The sequence below is a fragment of the Branchiostoma belcheri genome, unplaced genomic scaffold (assembly GCF_001625305.1).
Source record: "Branchiostoma belcheri isolate BF01 breed outbred unplaced genomic scaffold, Haploidv18h27 scaffold35, whole genome shotgun sequence".
NCBI classification, from domain to species: Eukaryota; Metazoa; Chordata; class Leptocardii; order Amphioxiformes; family Branchiostomatidae; genus Branchiostoma; species Branchiostoma belcheri.
In genome coordinates this window covers 2,177,738-2,197,446 of record NW_017803965.1, presented here as the reverse complement: position 1 = coordinate 2,197,446, position 19,709 = coordinate 2,177,738, and the positions used below count along the sequence as shown (strand labels likewise).

Here is a 19,709-nt window from a genome sequence, read left to right as displayed (position 1 = left end):
TCAGGCACTCTTAACAATAAGATGACATCTTTGAGCATAATTTGGAAAATGAGGCCACACCAATTTAATTTGTTGTTTCTCGGATTTTTTCAGAAAAAATATGAAGCGACAGGGCGAAAAAAAATAAAAATAAAAACAGGTCTAGGCATCCTATTATAGCCTCAAATGCTACGATATGAGCCATGAAGTCAACAAAAAAGGCTGGGTTAAAATTTAAAGTATAAATTTTGAACTTTTAATCAAACCACTGCATTGATAGATGGAAAAACTGTAACAACTAGGAAGAAAAGGAATTTCCTCAACTGTCGGGGGCAAAATATGAGCATTTTTGAGTTGATTCAGAACCAGAATCTTTTTTTTTTTTTTTGCAAATCAGAAAAAAATGAAGAGGTGAATCCGAGAACCAACAAATTAAATTGGTGTGGCCTGAGCATGGGCATTTCATTCATGCTTCCAGATCCTGGACAGGTCTTTTGACTTTTGATGTCAATCTACATGTATTCTAATGTCAAGAACTGTTATGTGACTACAGTTTTGCAATGTTACCCTGCCAGGTTGTGTTTGAAGGTGTGACAGGGACGAGTTTCCGTGGTGACATCGCCATTGACGATGTGCAGATCAGTGATGGGTTATGTGGAGCACAAGGTATGTATTTGCCTAATGCTATATACAGCTACTAATAACATCATGATAATAGGATAAAAGGAGACAAAACTCACAGTTTGAGCTGCTCATTGCATGTGTAGAGGTGATATTGTTTGCATTGTTTTTTTTTCTATCATGATGATTTTCTTAAAACAAATTTGATAATGCATGTTTAAACATTACTCATCCAAGAATATAATTATATATTTCTAAATAAATCTGTACAGCTGGATTGGTACAAGGTTTCATCACTATCCAATGATCTTAATCCTTAAAAGAAAAACAAAAAGTTAATGTTAAAATAACTTTTTTTCTCTCGCTGATGAAGATCATTGAAATGTAGAATAAAATCTTCTTTAAATCCAGTTGTATATACAGAGTTATCAAGATAAAATTTGATTGTTTGTTTGTTCAACCCTCCCAGGGGACTGCACATTTGAGGACAATGACCTTTGCACCTGGAGTCAGGACTTGTCAAATGATGACTTTGATTGGCTGCTGGGTCAAGGGTCAACAGGCAGTCAGTTTACAGGACCTGACAGTGACCACACACTCGGCACTGCACAGGGTAAGTTAGAGGGAAGGGCTAAAACAGGAAGATATGGGTAATGTTGTTCAAGTAAATAATAGAGTCATATTTTTTGGACCAATAATCGTTTGTGCAGAGTTTTTTGTCTAATAATATGTTTTTGTTAAGTCTTTGTTCACAAATAGCAGATAGCAGGACCCAGGACCCTGCTTCTTCTTTTAATTTTTTGTCTTAACCAGATCATAGACCCTTGACATTTTTTTGCCCTGCGTTTCCTTAATAACTTCCGCATTTGTTGTATTTCACTGTGGTGTTATGCGTTGCATGAGAAATACCCCCATATCACACATACCGAGGCATCATTATTGTCAATGTTATTGGCATTTGAGCATCAATATTATCTTCTCTAGAAGTGGGTTACCATAGTCAAAATGACCAGTGTATGTTTTTGTCCATAATGCTGTGAAAAAATGCTGTGAAAAAATGCTGTGAAAAAATGCTGTGAAATGCTGTGAGATTTCATGTAATCAAAAGCCAATACATGTATTTTTATGAAGGATACTACCTCTTCATTGAGACGTCGTCACCCCGTGTGAATGGAGACGTGGCGCGGATCGTCAGCACCAGGTTTGACGCTGGACAGGACCGCTGCTTCGGCTTCTGGTACCACATGTACGGAGCAAGTGTGGGATCTCTCAGGGTTTACGTGCAAGAAATCGGTATGGTTTTTATATGCAGTTCTTTTTTTTCCGCATTAAAGAGATTTGTTCCAAATACATCAAAAGTTTTGTTATCTTGTGCAAATGCTGACTGCTCACTAAATGCACATGTACAGTACATTTTGCACATTATCATCTACTGCGTACTTCGCATTTTCATGTATTGAACCGCATAAAAATTTTGCAGGCAGGCTGAAATAGCATTCTGTTATGCTGTGCATGTGTGTCATTTGTCAATGAAGACTTAAACTTTTTCCAGGCTCTCAGACCATAGAGTCATTGCTATGGGAACTGTCTGGTGACCAAGGCAACCAGTGGCAGACTGGTCAGGTTGGACTGAGCAGCAGGACCAATCCTTACCAGGTAGGGCAACAGGGAAACTGGTTTCTCATCCTAGAATCTACTGTTGATTACATTTCACTCTGCAAACCAGCCTTGTGTATCGATATCTGTATAGCTGCTATACAAAAATGTATCTGCCCTTCAGTGTAAATACTTTGAGCTGAGCTCACACTGTATTTGATTACACCAACTTCATAGGGGCAATGATAGTTCTACGAAAATACGAAGTACGAAGTTCTAGGAAAAGTTTTTAAACACCTCAATCCTTGAAAACTCTGGTATTGGTCCTAAATATTACCTTCCTACCTTCTGTGCAGCTTGTCTTTGAAGGTGTTCGAGGGACCAGCCACACTGGGGATATTGCTATTGATGACCTGTTTGTTACAAATGGCTTATGTTCCAGTAAGTATTGAGACTTCCATCTTACCCAAAATGGTTGGATATGAATTGTTGCTGGTTATCAATTTGGTCAATCAAATGTTCTTTGGACATTACAACATTTACTTTGCATTTCTAAATTAATTTTTATCTTTTCACAGTTTTACCAACTACAGCCAACCCCGGAGGGCAAGGTAAGGATATACATGTATAGATATCATTTGGTGCCTAAAATGTTACATTATTTTTTCTAATATTTCAGGCTTATCATATGTAGTGATGTGCAAAGATGGAACTAAATTATGCAGCAGTATCTGATTTATAATTATGTAGCAAAACCACATGTTCAATGTAACACAAAACTGCAATGTTTCTGAGGGAAAACAGTTGCTTGTTTTGTATCATAATGCTGATTCTAGCTATGGGTGGAATGCTCAACGTGGCTTGTTTTTTGGCTATTTTAAACACTTCAAGTATGAAATGACGGAGAAAATGTGCTGGAAATGTCAGTAAATGTCAATATCAGATTTCTCCAGAATAGTTTTTGATTTGCCACACTGAAATTGCATTGGATGCTTTTAATGGGTTATGTCAGCCGATTCTTTATGTCTATCATGTGTATCTCTTTCAGCACAAATTGACTGTGACTTTGACTCTGGGTTCAGTGCCTGCAGCTGGACACAGTCCACAGCAGATGACTTTGACTGGACCCTCACCAACATCAGCACAACAACTACTGACACCGGACCCAGCTATGACCACACCACTGGAGCAGGTCAGGGAAAACTCAAATACCGACATTTCTAATACTTCAAAATTACAAATAAGGAAAGAGAGAGATGCTGTCTTTTATGCTGTTCTTCTAGTGCTGGTCTGCTTCCTTTTTTTAATTCACATTTTTTATACAAACACTATCTTATCCAAAATAGTGCAATACTTCCTGATACAGTTTTCTGGCACAATTTTTCTATTTTTGAAATTTTTCTTTTGATCAGGAGGAAAGCATTTGGCATCTACATAGTATACACATTTTCAACTTTGGTCTAATTTTTGACAGAAATGTTTGCTGTCCAAGAACTCTGTAGTAATCATATTGACTCTTCCTGTCATTCCCACAGGTCACTATATCTACATTGAAAGCTCCAGCCCTCGTTCTCCTGGTGACACAGCCATGTTGGAGTCCTCCACCCTGCCCCCTACTGACCCTATGGGGAACTGCCTGTCCTTCTGGTACCACATGTGGGGCGTCCACATCGCCCAGCTGAACATCTACACCTTCGTGCCCAGTACAGGGCAGCAGACATTGGTGTGGAGTAAGGATGGAGCACAGGACAACCGATGGGTCTTAGGAGTTAGGTCAATTCAGGCTGCAGCTGACTTTAAGGTAATGTTACTACAAATATGCATAGTTCTTGCAAAAGATTCCCTCAGACTTGTGGTACAAAAGTGTAAAGGGAACAGTGCCATTTTATCCATTTGTGATCATTTTTATCAATCCACAGTTTTCTAATGCTGAGTTATCTATGAAGCAGAAAGTTTCTGATTTGATTGGGTGTGATTTTTATCATTTACACTGATAACTCTATTTTATCAAGTTTTGTTTGAAACTTGCAGTCCTTCCACTGTTTGTGGTTTTGGCTCCCAGCACACTTCTTTTGGTATAACCAATGGACAATGCATTATTTTTTTGGGGGGGGAGGACTTATACATTCAAGCATTCACAGAACCCTATGAAACGTAATCAATGATGATAAACAATTCATTAACATGTTAAATTGGATTGGTCTGGATATCATATGATTGATGAATTTGAATATTGCAGATCCAGATTGAGGGTGTGGTTGGTACAAGTTACCGTGGAGACATCGCTTTGGATGACGTTGCGTACGTAACAGGGCCCTGTCCTGCTCTGAGTAAGTAACCCAATTAGTTTGACACCTTTGTTTGGTCTATGGGTACATGTATAAACACCTTAACACTTGAAGAGAAAGCATGGGCATAACTACAGAGAATTTGATGCAGATCTGTCTGTGAATAGCTTTATTGGGTTGGTAAGTCATTGAATAAAAAGAGTCATTTACCCTGAATTGTATATGTGTATGAAATTTGGGAACACATCTATAAACAGCAACACCTGTGGTGTGCATTGTGAAACACAGAATTGCCCTGAGGAAGGTGAGAGAAAGTTACCGAAATGTCATATTCATACCTTAAGTTGTTACCAAATCTTTCGATGCAGGAACTTAATTGTGTAAAGACATTTTTAAGTAGTATAACTTAATTCTCATCCATGTTTTGCTCTCTTCAGGTGACTGTGACTTTGAGACAGACTTCTGTGGAGCAGTCCAGGCTACCGATGATGACTTTGACTGGACCCGAGGCCGCAATGGCACAGCAACAACAGGCACAGGTCCAACAGTAGACCACACCACAGGCACAGGAACAGGTGAAAATTAAATGATCTGAACTCGATACAGTTTTAGCTCACTGTAGAGCTTATCTGCCACTGATCGTAACAGAGAAGACAGATGCTATGTACAGTATTTACAGGTTCATTGTACTGGGGAAATTTTGACACAATGTACAATGAACAGTGGACCTTAGCTTAACGGCAGGGGTGTTAACCACTGGACTATACTAAAATGTAAATTGATCACTTTATCAATAATTATTGCTCTGAATACTCTGAAGATATAGTTGTATGAGGGTTAAATGTGCCCATCAATGGTGATGTTGCAACATGCTCTGTCCTTGGTGCTGAACTTTTGACTGTTACAGGTGTCAAGTGTCAAATTAATACTAAATTGCATTCTTGTCATTGTCTTCAGGCAAGGGTGTTGCTTGCTCCAAGATGGACTAGTGGACTATACATGTACCTGATATTTGATATCCAAAAGACTACTTCTGAATCAGTTTTCCACCAATCTCCTTTTTACAATACAGGTTACTATGCATACATCGAAACTTCCTCTCCCCGCCAGCCAAACGACAAAGCACGTCTGGAGACCTCCACGTACCTGGCCACGCCTGCTGCCTGTTTCCAGTTCTGGTACCACATGTACGGCGTCAACATCGGCACTCTCAACGTCTACCTGAAAACAGGATCTACCAATACCCTGCTGTGGACCAAGAGTGGAGACAACGACGACGTGTGGCGGTTAGCCTACGTCACCGTATCCAGCCCGAATGACATCTTCCAGGTGGACAATTGCAGCTGCTTGTTTATTCTTTATGTTTATGTGTATTACTCTCCAAGCAGAGGTTGGTGGGGAAGATCGTTACCTTTCTATATATGCACCTTTTTCTCTGTCACTACCCTCACCAACTTATGTACTATGTATTAAGAAACTCTATTAGTGAAACAACATGTGTCTTTTAATCTTGGAGTCCTCTACATCATAAGTAAAATAGAATGAATTACTTACTTAATAACTACAATTACACACAACAACTGTTACAGCTTAAATAACAATTGTTTAACGATAATAAAATCTTTGATTATCTGGATTTGTAATCTGTGTTTCTCATGTTATTTCTTCATGTCATTTCAACATTAAAAGCCATATTTATGCTGTTATGCATGATGTGTTTTAGATTGTGTTTGAGGGTGTGAGAGGCCAGAGTTTCCGTGGAGACATTGCCATAGACGACCTTCAAATCCGAGATGGTGCATGTCCACCACCAGGTAAACTCTTGGTAAAAATTCAGTTCTAAATAAGTGGATCTGTAACTGTAAGGTCATGGGTTCAAGTCCCAGCTCAATTTGCCATTGGTACAAATGTATTTTGGGTTCGTCTTTGTTCAAGTATGATCCGCAAGCTTGGAATGATTTAAATACACTTTAGATTTCCAGTTATGAAGTCCAGCCTGACTGTTCATGTTCTTAGCAACACACACTAAGTTTCCTTGTTGATGGGGTATTTCTAACAACCTATTTTTTTTTCTTTTTGACAGGATTTTGTGACTTTGAGCGGGGCCTCTGTGGTTGGTCAAATACTGGACCAACCACAGACCAGTTTGACTGGCTGCGTAACCAGGGTGGAACCCCAAGCTCCGTTACTGGCCCATCTGTGGATCATACTACTAACACTGATCAAGGTGAGCCTTTGTGCTGTGCCATGTCTCCCATAAAAAGTAAAGGGCTTAACTTAGCGTTACCATCTGCCAAGTGAAAGAGTATGGAAAGAGGAATAAAAGTTATGAAAATTGTTGCTGAACTTAGTCTTCCTTAGTCTGGCTGTGTTTAGTTATTAGTTACTGAATGGTTAACTTTGAAATTATGATTAGATATCACCAAAAAGTCAGCAAATTAGAGGTTTCACATTCTGGTTCGATAATGTAGATATTATTGAGAATAGGTCTAAAAGTTCCTGGCTTATTGTGCTTAATATTATTAATGTAGACCTGTAATGTAGTCCCAATTCATTCCAGTGTCAGAGATAAAGTTTAGTCTTTACTTCATAATGACTTGCACCAACACAGATGAATTCTCATGCTATGATCATAACGACATTTTTCTGTAGGTTTCTACATGTTTACGGAGGTGAGCGACACATCCTTGGTTGCGGGAGACAGGGCCATCCTGTGGAGTGAGCACTTCCCGGCTACAACTGACGCCTGCTTCTCCTTCTGGTACCACATGTATGGAACAAGTAAGGGCCAGTCAAATAACTACAATGTATTTCAGTTAATCAGTTTAATTGTGATTGTTTTGTTATGTTTAAGGAGAAGGGCTTGTACAAGCCTTTAAGGCTTCATCTTCTCCTGCACAGTGTTTTTAATTTAATTTACTTCATCTTGTATCTTGTTTTTTAGTGCAAAATAAAAAGACTTGTTTTAACAGGAAGAAAAGTGCTTGAGATGTACACGTAGCTGTGCTTGCAGTTCTTAGAAGCGCCCTTCTTTGTGATGACAACTTAATAATAATTTTGAATAAATTGTAACATATTTGTGAATAGTTTCATCAGGTAGGTAAGTCACTGGTTAACAAAGTCACAAGCAGGGGTCAAGCTGAAAGTTTGACTACTGTCAGTAGGTATTAACTCTTTGATTGTGTACAATGAGCTTTGTCCACCAAACTGAAACATTGTTTTTAAAGACCGTATGACACAATGTATTGTAACTACATTTTGTATTTGGTAAGGCACAAGGAACTTTGTCCACCAAACTGTAACTATATTTGTTTGTAAAAGCTTAATGGTTACTGTTTTTCCAACACTGACAAAATGGCAGCCATCAGAATTCATCTTGGGTCAGTCAAAATGCAGCCTTTGTTGATGCCACCAAGAGCAGGATGTTTCGGAGGCTTCAAAAGAAAACACAGCATACTAGACATTTCTAAGCAGTGCATTTTTACTGCTATCAGCATAGAGAATCTTGAATGCCACTTGACTGACTGTTATCTGTCTCTTAGATGTCGGAGCACTCTATGTGCAGCTGTACTCCCAGGGTGCCTTCCAGCCAGTCTGGGACATCCAGGGGCAGGTCGGTAACGTCTGGCAGTACGCCAACATCAGCCTCAGCAGCCCCACAGAGTTCCAGATCACTGTCATTGGAGAGAAGGGCAACGGCTACACCGGAGACATCGCTGTGGATGATCTGAACTATCAGGAGGTCTCATGTGGAGTGACTACCCCTGCTCCCACCACCACACCGACACCATCACAAGGTGTGGAGATCACAAAATCCTTGTTTATGTTTTTTATGGAAGTACTGTTTTTTGGGAGGTTTTTGTGTGTATCTGTGTTTTCCACTTGGTGCATATGTTAGGTTGTAATGGATATGGTTGGGCTCAGTCTTTTTTTTGAGACTGAGAAAGTCGTTAATCACTTCTACACCTGGTAGCAAGGATGTTACAGAGGCTACAAAAGAAAACACACCATAGACATTTTAAGCAGTACTGCTATCTGCATAGAGAATTTTGAATGCCACTTTTTGATGTACAAAAATGTTCAAAAGTGTCATGTACATGACATTGTCTGATTTGCTAACATAGTTACATGTATATACAGGCATCATATATAATCTATGCTTTTTTGTACTGCAGGGGCAAGTAGTTTTGACTGTGACTTTGAGACAGACCTGTGCACTTGGACCCAGTCTACCACAGATGACTTCAACTGGAGCTGGCAGCAGGGTAGCACAGCAACAGGCAACACTGGACCTGAGTTTGATCACACTCTTCAGAATAGTCAAGGTCAGACATTCTTGATGAATACTTCATCTAACTTACCACTCTGATCCTGTCATTAATCATTACCACAAATGTATCTATGATAAATAAATTCAACAAGCTACAATGTATGATAGTATGTAATGTAGTATAGTAATTACACTTTTAATTTTTAGTATTTTCTTATACCAGTAGCCAGAAAATGATGTATTTTTGTGAGTTGCAATGAAAATCAACGATCTGCATTCTGCATTCTTTAGAAAATGATTCATTGTTTTTCTGTATATCAATCATTAACTCATTCTTTGTCTTCATGTCTGTAGGTCACTATGTGTTCATTGAGACCAGTTCAGGGAACATGGGCGATGCAGCTCAGATCATCAGTTCCCCCATCACGCCCACCTCCAGTGGGAAGTGTGTGTTGTTCTGGTACCACATGTACGGGGCACACGTCAACACGCTCAATCTGAAGCTGCGTGGAAATGCAGGTGACCTTCTCCTGTGGACGCTTCAGGGAACACATGGCAACGAGTGGAGATACGCACAAGTTCGAGTCACTGAGCCCAGCACCTACTCGGTAAGGAAAATGTGTTCCTTCAAAAAGTCATGATCAGAAGTTAGATTCGATTTACAACCATCCAAACTTTAAGACAGGTATGTACATGTATCTTTCTTTTAATTAGTTTGCAGTCCCGTTGAAAACAGATAAGTGCTGGGTTGTCAATAAAATAGTGTTTCAAACTTGGTTGTTGCATGGTAAATGAATGTAAGTTAATGCTTAAACGTCAATGACAGTCAAACATCTAATATAGAAATTAGAATAAAACCTAATAAATCCTAATTACTACAACAACAAGGGCTAGCACAAGTCTGTCTTTGATCATGTCCTACCAGGTGTAATGACGTGTTTTGATGCAAGTTGTTTGTGATTTTGTCCAGCTGGTGTTTGAAGGGTTGCGTGGTTCCAGTTATGAAGGTGACATTGCCCTGGATGACATCGCAGTACGAGATGGAGAGTGCCCGCCACCAGGTAAAGTGTGTTTGCACTTAAGGTCAAATGTGTAAAAGACAATTATCAAATTTAATGTCTTGAACTTACTTTGTAAACCTGAAGTTCTGAATCAGCTTTTACACAATGCTGCCACATGGGCATTGGTAAAAATTTGGGACTGTGTAACAGTGCTAACTGACCATGCTAAATGGTACTGACCATGCTACATATGTAAATGGTCGTGCGACCTTTTAGTGTAGTGGTTAGCATTGGTGACCGCCAAGCGGACAACTCGGGTTCGATTCCCGGTTGTGACCTGCTCGCCCCTTTCGGTTTTTACAGTGGCGCCCGATGTGGGCCCTGTGAGTACTGGCACTGAGGATAAGTGTGGCAGCTCCAGGGATGTCGGACTCGGAAGATTCGAGGACGAATCTTGAAAGAAAAGGGGGAGTAGTGTAACAGTGCTAACTGACCATGCTAAATGGTCGTGCGACCTTTTAGTGTAGTGGTTAGCATTGGTGACCGCCAAGCGGACAACTCGGGTTCGATTCCCGGTTGTGACCTGCTCGCCCCTTTCGGTTTTTACAACTGAACTGAATTAAATTTTTCCTCAATCACAGTAAGAAGCAAGAAAATCAATTTTAGAGTTACAGTACATTTAAGACATCCTTGTATCTGTCCACAGATGGCTGTGACTTTGAGCAGAGTGACCTCTGTGGCTACACCCAGGACATAACCGATGAGTTTGACTGGACACAACAGAGTGGGACCAGCTCCACAGCAAACTCAGGGCCTTCCGACGACCATACTTACGGTACTGCTATTGGTAAGTCATCTTTTTCCTCCATTGTCATCTTCTTGTGTGTGTCCTGTGTGATCCCCAAGAAGATACAAGATATTTATTTGTAAGATAAGCTAGTCTTCTGACTGGCCCTGATGAATATAACTAGCTGTGCATTACGTGTCTTTTTTTCGATTTCCTCTGTTTTCATCTCTTTGACTTGTCTTCTCTCAGTGTAAATATTTCTTTGCACTAAGGCTTGTACTGTTTTCTGTAGGCAAGTATGTCTATATCGAAACATCAAGCCCGAGACAACCCGGAGATTCGGCCAGGCTAACATCACCAGTCTACCCTGGAACACAAGGGAAGTGCCTGCAGTTCTGGTACCACATGTACGGGACTGATATCGGCGAGCTGACTGTGTACACAAAGACGGCTTTTGGTCTTAATCCAGTGTGGACACTGAGTAGTGATCAGGGCAACTTCTGGCATGTCGGCAGGGCTAATCTGGCTCATGCCATGAATTACCAGGTCAGTAGTGTGTCATTTGCCTCTTAGGTCATACATGTGTGACTCCTTACCGCTTAGATTACCGGTATAATAATTGCAGATTATGATTTTTAATGAGTGTAAAGTTCCTCTTGGCATTGAACTAAGGCTCACTGAAGCAGCAACTCTTCTCCCTAAGTCAGAAACATCAAGCATAGGAAACTTTGACTAACTGACTCAATAGGCAAAGCAGGGGTTACAAAGGCTGTTCAGGAAATTCTGTAACCCATTTACAATGTAGGCCACACTGGGAAGGACACCTACTCTTTTCGTGTAGTGGGTACATTAGCTTGCTTCAAAATCTGAATTCCATGGTGTAGAAAGAAGCAGATTGAAGTTCCTTATCAATGTCATTTGATTGAACACGTCAATGAGATTTCATGCTCGACTGTTCCTCCTGTTCACAGATTGTGTTTGAAGGTGTGCGAGGCCAGAGTTACCGTGGTGATATTGCCATTGACGACATCGTGATGAAGGATGGCCAGTGTGGCCCTGCAGGTACTTGAGTTCTCTTTTTTTTCATACCATTACTAACTAGCTAGAACCAGCCTACATGTATGCTGCCAAATAAGCAACCGTTGTCCATCAGTGACATCACATTTTTGCCTCAGTATACTATGTTAAAAAAACTGACGAGAAAATTCTGACTTTGAAAATTCAGCTTTACTGCCCTGAAATCACTTTGGGTGCCTGTAAGTTAAGTCCCAGTTCTTCCAGGAGTGTTTTTTTTAGCTTACTTAAGGGATCTGTGTGTTTGCACAGGTGCATGTGACTTTGAGGTGGACACCTGTGGCTGGTACAACACACGTGCTCAGGATGACTTTGACTGGGTCAGGCAGCGTGGAGTCACCGCCTCCGCAAACACTGGACCTTCCGCTGATCACACCAGTGGGAACGGTAAGCTGTAATAGTTGTTCTCGGTACCCAATCCAAGACAAACATTTAGAAAAGAACTGCTGGCTCTTGATGAACGTTTTGTACAGAAGGTGGCAAGGTGGTCTAAGACTTGACTCTAAGACTCTAAGACTCAGGGTTGTTGACTTAGAATCTGAAGAACCTGTGTTGTGGCCTTGCTTGAGTAAGGCTCTTTTTATCTATTCCTTCAGTCAACTCAGGTGAAGATATAATGATAGATTTCAATACATGTATATAATTTGAAAAATGAATAAGCAAAGTTCTGTTAGATTAGTAGCCATCATGTTGAGTGTACATTGATGGATAAGTTATTTGCTGTACCACATCTTGTATTTTACATATTATAGGTAGTGTGCAAAATAACCAGACCAAATAATGAGCGCTGGTTGTAGGAAATTCAATGAAAAAACCTTGTACTACCCTGAATTTTTCAGGATATTACATGTACCTTGAGGCTTCTTCACCAAGACAACAAGGAGACATTGCTGCACTTCTCTCAGAAGTCTTCCAGCCTGGCCCCCCAGCTAGGTGTCTGCGCTTCTGGTACCACATGTTTGGAAGTGGCATTGGAACTCTGAAGGTAACTGTCCTCACTTCTGGGACGGAAGCATATGTACAGATTGTTTTTTAGTTGTGATAATTGATAGTTTTTGTGTTTGTATTGAGTCCACGCTGGGAATTGAGTCATTTCTGGAGTGATATGGTGGTAACTTGGTGTGCCCTTGGGGTCATAATGTGGTTTGACGGTCGCCAGGAATGTATGACATTGTACTTCAATTTGATTTCCTCTAATCATACAGTGCAGTTCCAAAGCATTTAATTCATACCCAATACAGACTGTGCAACAATCTGAAGTCTGATTTATGTATGGTTTTATTGCTGAGCTGTGAATGCTACAACAAGGTGACTTAAACAACTCATATTCCATTCTTCTGATACAGTATCATCCTTTTGTGTATGCCTAAACAATCAAAGTTTCATAAACTTCCTCAAATAATTTTCTCCTCAGGTTTGGATGCTAAAATCATTGTCCCAAATAGATGAGGTGTGGTCACTAAGCGGTGACCAGGGTGACCAGTGGTTCCAGGCCCAGATCACACTCAGGAGCGATCAGGCCTTTTTGGTAGGTTGGGCAAATTTATGGCTTTTCTTGTACATGTAAAATGTACATGTACATGTAGGAAAGAGCTGTAGACTAAGTACCTGTTGTGGGTTTGTATATTTCCAAATCCTGGCCGGGGTTTTAATTTTGCATTGACCTCTCCATGGCAAATACATGTACATGTATGCCAAACTGTATATAGTACAGAATTTCTGAAGATAATTTCATCTGGTTGGTAGAACATAGGATATTGGGCTTTTCATACCTGTCGTTGGTGCTAAGAACATTCTACACATGCAAACAGACCTGTCGTTGGTGCTGAAAACTTTCTACACATGCAAACAGACCTGTCCTTGGTGCTGAAAACTTTCTACACATGCAAACAGACCTGTCCTTGGTGCTGAAAACTTTCTACACATGCAAACAGACCTGCCTTGGTGCTGAAAACTTTCTACATAATCTGTACAGAATTGTTTCCACTGCAAATATAAAGCAAAATGCTTTCAACTCACTACCTACCTAGAGCTTGGTAAATGCATGTATTGTTGAATATTACAGCATGGAGGTTTTCACATTAATAAACTGTATGCCTATCCAAACAGCTGATTCTTGAGGGCTTTGTTGGCACCAGCCACACTGGAGACATCTCAGTGGATGATATAGAGGTGACTAATGGAGAATGTACAGGTCAGTACATGTATTTATATGCTGCTGTGTCTGTATCAATCAGTCAGTAAACCTAGTACAAATTGTTGCCATTACAGCACATTTATGATGCACTGTTCAAGCTTAAGCCTCACAGGCACACAATTGATGAATTATTGAATCAAGGGACTTGCAGCTTTAAAGTTTATAACGTTATTTGTTATTTCATGTTAAAAGGTGAAATTCATTATTATACTGAAACAATCACGATAAAAGTTGAATAATCATACCACATGTAAAACCTACTCGCTGATTACAAAGTTACTGTCAAACAGGTCAAAAGACTCAATTTAGAAATATCTGTATTTGATTTAAATTCTATAACATATAAGAACTAATTATGTTGAACTACACAATGACTGTTTTGGCGTTGTTTCATTTTCACAGTGTGTGACACAAAAACAACAGACACTCAGTACCGGTACAGATGGGACCTGCCTCCTGTCACCGGGTCAAGGTTTGAGTTTGAAGTGCAGGCCAGTAACGACGTTCACGTGGCGCTCTCGGCACAGAACCAGGATCTCAACGATATGTACGAGGTTGTGATCGGTGGCTGGAGTAACCAGCAATCTGTCATACGCCGCTCAGGGCAAGGGGCCAACCAAGTTGTGGCCCAAACACAGGGTAAGGTGGATTTTTTTGTTGTGACAGTTGTGATTCAAAAGTGCAATTTCAATTTTTTATGTGACAAAGCTACATTCTTTTATAGCAAGGCTTGTGATGTAAATTTCACCCAGTACATACATGTATAAGTGTTGTTCTGTTAGGTCGTGTTGCATCATTTATCCATCCATTCCTTCCTTCCTTCATTTTTTCATCCCTTCATTTTTTCATTCAGTCATTCATTCAGTCATTCATTCAGTCATTCATTCAGTCATTCATTCAGTCATTCATTGTTTGATTGATTGATTGATTCATTCATTCATTCAATCAAGCATTCATTCATTCATTCTGTTGCCACAGGCATCAACTCTCCAACTGAGTACCGCCCCTTCTGGATCTCCTGGTCTCCTGATGGCACCATTGCTGTTGGACGTGGTAATGAGGTTAACTCATTCATGCAGTGGGTGGATCCGAACCCCCTGGTCATCAGCTATGCAGGGTACTCCACAGGATGGGGAAGTACAGGGCAGTGGAGATTCTGTTCAGCAGGTAACATTTTTTTTCTTTAACGGAGTAGTTCAATGCAAGGCCTATATGACCACTTCTCGGCATTGAACTAGACATATGAGAGAAACATGGCTATGTCAAGAGATAGTGGTGAACGTTTGATTTGAAAGCCTGTAGATTGTAGGTTGGCAGGAAACACTTGTCAGGGAGGGAATTCCAAAGCTTGGCTGTACGGGGAAAGAAACTGTCACTGTAAAAAGATTTCAAACAAGGAATTTGGACAGCCAAACATATGTTTAACTGTGGCAATCATTTGTCAAATGATATGTTAAGGGAGGCATTTTTTCTAATATGTATCTGTCTACTTCAAATCTGTAGAAAGATGCAAATTGTTTTTTTTTTACTTGGTTTGGTTGTACCCCCATGTTTTTAGTTTCTGTACAACTATTTGTTTATTCTTACACAAGAAGATTATCTGAAGTAAAGTGCTGAAGTAACCATCTATAGAACACCCTTGCTTTAATGGTTTATGTCTGTTATAACTACAGTTGTACATATATTACAAAGTTCAATTTTTAGATCATTCCCTTGGTGATACTTTTGTGTCAATTTAGATAAATTTACTAATAATTAATGTTCTGAATATATGCGTATTAAGTCAACCTAAAATTAAGAACTGCTTTTTAATTTTAATCTTCTGTCTCAAACTCAGAAGTACATTGCAACCCTGACAATGCCTTAATACATAATTTTATAGAAACAGTAGTAGGAGTTCCCAGCAATTATCCCCATCCTCATTGATACATTGTGCTGTTCTGTTTGCAGGAGTCACCCCCACTGGCTCACCTGGTACTGCATTTGACTGTGGGAACGGCAATTCAGTTCCCCTCTCCAACGTGTGTGACTTTAAATTTGACTGCAGCAATGGGAATGACGAAGTCAACTGTGGTGTGTGTCAATCCTATCCCATATTAAAATACTGATATCTGTAAGGCAAAATTGCGATGTCGCTGACTGACAGAAAATGATTCCTTGTTTTATATCGTAGCTATAAGTTCTAGGTATTTATGGGTGGTACCAAAAAGTAAGTCGCGTGCCCAAAAATAAAGAGCAGTGTAGTCTGTCCATGTGTAAGGTACTTGAAGCAGATCGTTTTTTATTCATCACTTATACCTCAGTCTGTTTTATTGTTAGCAGACATGCATGCAATTTGATCATGTGCCTTTTGTTTGGACATGCAGGTCCTTGCACGTTTGAGCAGAACGCCTGTTCCTGGACAGATGTAAGTTCAGGGTCCTACAGCTGGAGAAGGGACAGAGATGGAACCACCACGGCCAACACGGGACCTTCTGTAGACCACACCCTCGGAACCAACCTAGGTCTGGCTTAATAAGTCCATCTCCGGTTCAATAGCTCTTAGCCCACACGGTAGTGCAATCGCTACAGCAGGAGGCTAGTCCATTGGTAGTGTTGTGTGTTTAACTACTATTCTCTTTCCCAAATGCTAACGAAGTGGTAAGCAGAGAAACAGAGCAGCATGTACATGTTGTACCATTTTTAAAGTCTTTGGTATGACTTTTTGGCAGTTTCTGTATAATCTATATAATTTTTTTATACACACATGTCAGATTTGTTGATCTGAGTTCTGCATGTACAACAGGCTGGTACATGGCTGTGGAGGCTTACACCGGGACTGCTAACAATCTGGCCAGGCTGAAGAGTCCAACTCTCAGGCAGGGAGGACCCGCATGTATGCTCAAGTTCTGGTACCACATGTATGGATCAGGTGTGTGGCATGCATTTGTGATGGACGCACTCTTTCAGCTGCAATTGGAAACAGGATGTTAGCCTTTCAACCTTCTCCCTGCCCTATAACCCCATAGTCAATAGAGTAGTCAATTGGTAGTCCTACTTCAGTGTGCTAAATGTTAGTAGCAGCATGTAGTGCTGTTATTGTCAAAAATTGTCTATGATGTTAATTAATGAAAACACTATACATGCAGTACATCATTAACATTTGCCATTGAAAAGCCGTGTAGGTTTTAATATAATGTTGTGATGTGATGTACGTAATATGTTGTAGGTCTGGTATATATATATATATTATATAATAGTATATGTCTTTTTAACTTAAAGTTCATACATGTCTAAGTATTAGTTGATGGCCTTACTGATCGTAAATCATGTCATTGTTGAATCATTAGTCCTTATATGTCCTGATAGGTTTAACATTATAAAATTCATATATTTCTAGATCAGTAACTGTGTTGTTTTACCACAGGAATAGGCAGTCTGAGCGTGTATGTACAGCTGGGCCCGGTGACACAGACACGAGTATGGACACTTGACCAGGACAGAGGGGACCAGTGGAGAGAGGCTGTAGTGTATGTGGGCAGGGCCAGGGGAGAATTCACGGTGAGGAAACATGAAAGAGAAAATGTTTAAAAATTACACCAAAAGGCATCCAATAGTATTTTTTAAAATCTAAACCACTATAATAACGTTCTAAAGATGTCCAGTTTCAGATAGGTTATATTTTGTATTTGCAAGATAAATTGGGGGTAACCAAAGCTGTAAAATGGATGCCTCTGATCTGTTTTTCCCCTGCAGATTATGTTTGAAGCCTTGCGCAGCTTCAGTACAGCTGGTGACATTGCTGTTGATGACATCACGTTTGAAAACTGTGCACTGCCAGGTACGCAATTTGAAAGTGTTTTAGATCAATAACCTATACATGGTTTAGCACAATGATGGTATTAGTCGGTAACCCCTCTCCAGTTTGTGGGGTTGCTGAATGGAGTCTCCATTTTTAAGCTGAATCTTTGTTAGATTTCATCAGCAACTGGGTTGTTCAATCAAGTTGATTGACATTTCCCTCCTGTATGCCTCCAGCTGCCCAGACCAGCTGCAGTAGAGACCAGTTCCGCTGCAGCAGCCTGGCCTGTGTGGAGAGTGACCGTGTCTGTGACTTCAGCGATGACTGCGGAGACAACTCTGATGAACTGCAGTGCAGTAAGTTGCGTCATCTTCCATAAGCATTTCTATTCCTAAAACACCATAATAATAAAATGTTTTCAGAATTATACCATGATTGTGTTGTATTCTCTAGCTACTCAGTACATGTGCATGGTTTTGTTCTCTTTTGACTTTACCATCATGATAGAAGTATGTATCACATAACCTATATCATAACATTGCAAGCCTCATGTATTTGGTTGACAGACATTAGATATACATGTATAGCTTAACTTTTTAAAGAAGACCCTCTGCCTTCGCTTACCAGGTAACTACCCTGCGCGTTGTGACTTTGAAACCAGCCTGTGCTCGTGGCAGCAGCTGACTGATGATGACTTTGACTGGACCAGAGCCAACGGGAACACTGCATCTGTGGGAACAGGTCCTTCCAGAGACCACACACTCAATACTGATGCAGGTATGGTAATGCAATTATATAGCTGATGTGTTTTTAGTACTAGGTTTGGAATGTTTTGCTGTGTCTGGAGCAACTTTGAGCATCAGTGTCCTGTAATATGTATGCTAAATTTTCACTCACACAGGAGTATCAAAGCAACTGCTTGTTTAATCTATATTTTGACAGCATGGCAGCAGGATAGTATTCAGTCATTGCTCTCATTGTACTGAATAAAATATGATTATTCCATGTTACCCTTGTGTTCAGGTTACTATGTGTACATCGAGGCATCCAGCCCCAGGGTACAGGGAGACAAGGCCAGACTGGCAGGTCCCACCTTCCAAGCAGTCAGCGTAGATTCCTGCAAGGTAACACACATTAAGTGCTGTTAAAGTATAGCTTATAAATCAGGCAAATAAGGATACTTGCAGTTATCTTCAATTGCAAAGGAATAACAAAGAAAATGATTCTTAATCTCTCACATTAATTCTTCCCTTACTACCAATTTCTAAAGACAAACATCTCCCCAGTCAAGGTTATGACAGAAAAATGATGGAACTATTTTCACTTTCACATAATGTGAAACTTGTATACTTCCTAATCCAGTAACAAGCTGAATGACAGAATGCATAGCTGCCAACTGGCGACTTTTCAGACTTGAGGTGAAACTGGCCAGTTTCATTGCTGCTCAGAAACACGGAAGTTGACGAGCTACTAAGTACCTTGTTTTGCACAATACAATCCAAATGTCTGATGGGCGTGTTGTTCCTCCTTTTCCAGATGAGGTTGTTCTTCCACATGCTGGGACAGCACATCGGCGCACTTCGCGTGATGACAAGGACTGCCATTGGCGGCCCCATGACCACAGTGTGGTCCCGCAACACCGCAATCGGGGACTACTTTGATCGAAACTCTGTTACCTTGCAAAGTGCTACTCCATTCCAGGTAAAGATTTCCTCGTAGTTTTGAAAAATTTTGATGATGGGATACGAAAAAAAAATCCAACATACATGTACTTGATAGAGTATAGAAGTCCTTTTGAGAAATTAGAATGGACTACATCACGAAGCATTGGCTGTATGTTGTGTAACAATACTCGCTGTTACAGTTGTAATGCCACTTAAAGGTGCCCTGAAATTGCATTGGATTTATCTAATGTTGTTCATGGATTGCCTTAGGTGGTGATTGAAGGTGAAGTGGGATCAGGCCACCAGGGAGACATTGCTTTGGACGACATCTCCTTCTCTTCAGGATGTCAAATCTTCAACGGTAGGACTCCACACATATTTTACCTGTACTTCAAAAGATAATTTTGAAACATTGGAGTGTACCGATGTACAGACTTTTTTCTCAGACTCT

The 19,709-nt window shown here is 40.3% G+C and overlaps 1 protein-coding gene across 1 annotated transcript in view; it reads left to right on the top strand.

Annotated features, from left to right (window-relative positions):
- Window positions 1–19,709, top strand: part of LOC109475762 (MAM and LDL-receptor class A domain-containing protein 1-like) — an 87,152-nt gene that overhangs the window by 7,766 nt on the left and 59,677 nt on the right. The window contains exons 17-53 of the mRNA XM_019776522.1: window positions 555–645; window positions 1,070–1,213; window positions 1,732–1,893; window positions 2,153–2,256; window positions 2,553–2,637; window positions 2,775–2,807; window positions 3,245–3,388; window positions 3,732–3,997; window positions 4,436–4,526; window positions 4,922–5,059; window positions 5,557–5,813; window positions 6,208–6,298; window positions 6,568–6,711; window positions 7,137–7,265; window positions 8,027–8,281; window positions 8,660–8,809; window positions 9,109–9,362; window positions 9,725–9,815; window positions 10,462–10,602; window positions 10,835–11,088; window positions 11,514–11,604; window positions 11,869–12,003; window positions 12,456–12,601; window positions 13,031–13,144; window positions 13,726–13,810; window positions 14,216–14,452; window positions 14,792–14,980; window positions 15,764–15,886; window positions 16,180–16,317; window positions 16,599–16,724; window positions 17,220–17,353; window positions 17,549–17,633; window positions 17,831–17,950; window positions 18,222–18,371; window positions 18,618–18,718; window positions 19,131–19,295; window positions 19,529–19,619. Of these exons, the coding sequence (XP_019632081.1) occupies window positions 555–645; window positions 1,070–1,213; window positions 1,732–1,893; window positions 2,153–2,256; window positions 2,553–2,637; window positions 2,775–2,807; window positions 3,245–3,388; window positions 3,732–3,997; window positions 4,436–4,526; window positions 4,922–5,059; window positions 5,557–5,813; window positions 6,208–6,298; window positions 6,568–6,711; window positions 7,137–7,265; window positions 8,027–8,281; window positions 8,660–8,809; window positions 9,109–9,362; window positions 9,725–9,815; window positions 10,462–10,602; window positions 10,835–11,088; window positions 11,514–11,604; window positions 11,869–12,003; window positions 12,456–12,601; window positions 13,031–13,144; window positions 13,726–13,810; window positions 14,216–14,452; window positions 14,792–14,980; window positions 15,764–15,886; window positions 16,180–16,317; window positions 16,599–16,724; window positions 17,220–17,353; window positions 17,549–17,633; window positions 17,831–17,950; window positions 18,222–18,371; window positions 18,618–18,718; window positions 19,131–19,295; window positions 19,529–19,619 (5,254 nt within the window). The remainder of the gene's footprint in view (window positions 1–554; window positions 646–1,069; window positions 1,214–1,731; window positions 1,894–2,152; window positions 2,257–2,552; window positions 2,638–2,774; window positions 2,808–3,244; window positions 3,389–3,731; window positions 3,998–4,435; window positions 4,527–4,921; window positions 5,060–5,556; window positions 5,814–6,207; window positions 6,299–6,567; window positions 6,712–7,136; window positions 7,266–8,026; window positions 8,282–8,659; window positions 8,810–9,108; window positions 9,363–9,724; window positions 9,816–10,461; window positions 10,603–10,834; window positions 11,089–11,513; window positions 11,605–11,868; window positions 12,004–12,455; window positions 12,602–13,030; window positions 13,145–13,725; window positions 13,811–14,215; window positions 14,453–14,791; window positions 14,981–15,763; window positions 15,887–16,179; window positions 16,318–16,598; window positions 16,725–17,219; window positions 17,354–17,548; window positions 17,634–17,830; window positions 17,951–18,221; window positions 18,372–18,617; window positions 18,719–19,130; window positions 19,296–19,528; window positions 19,620–19,709) is intronic.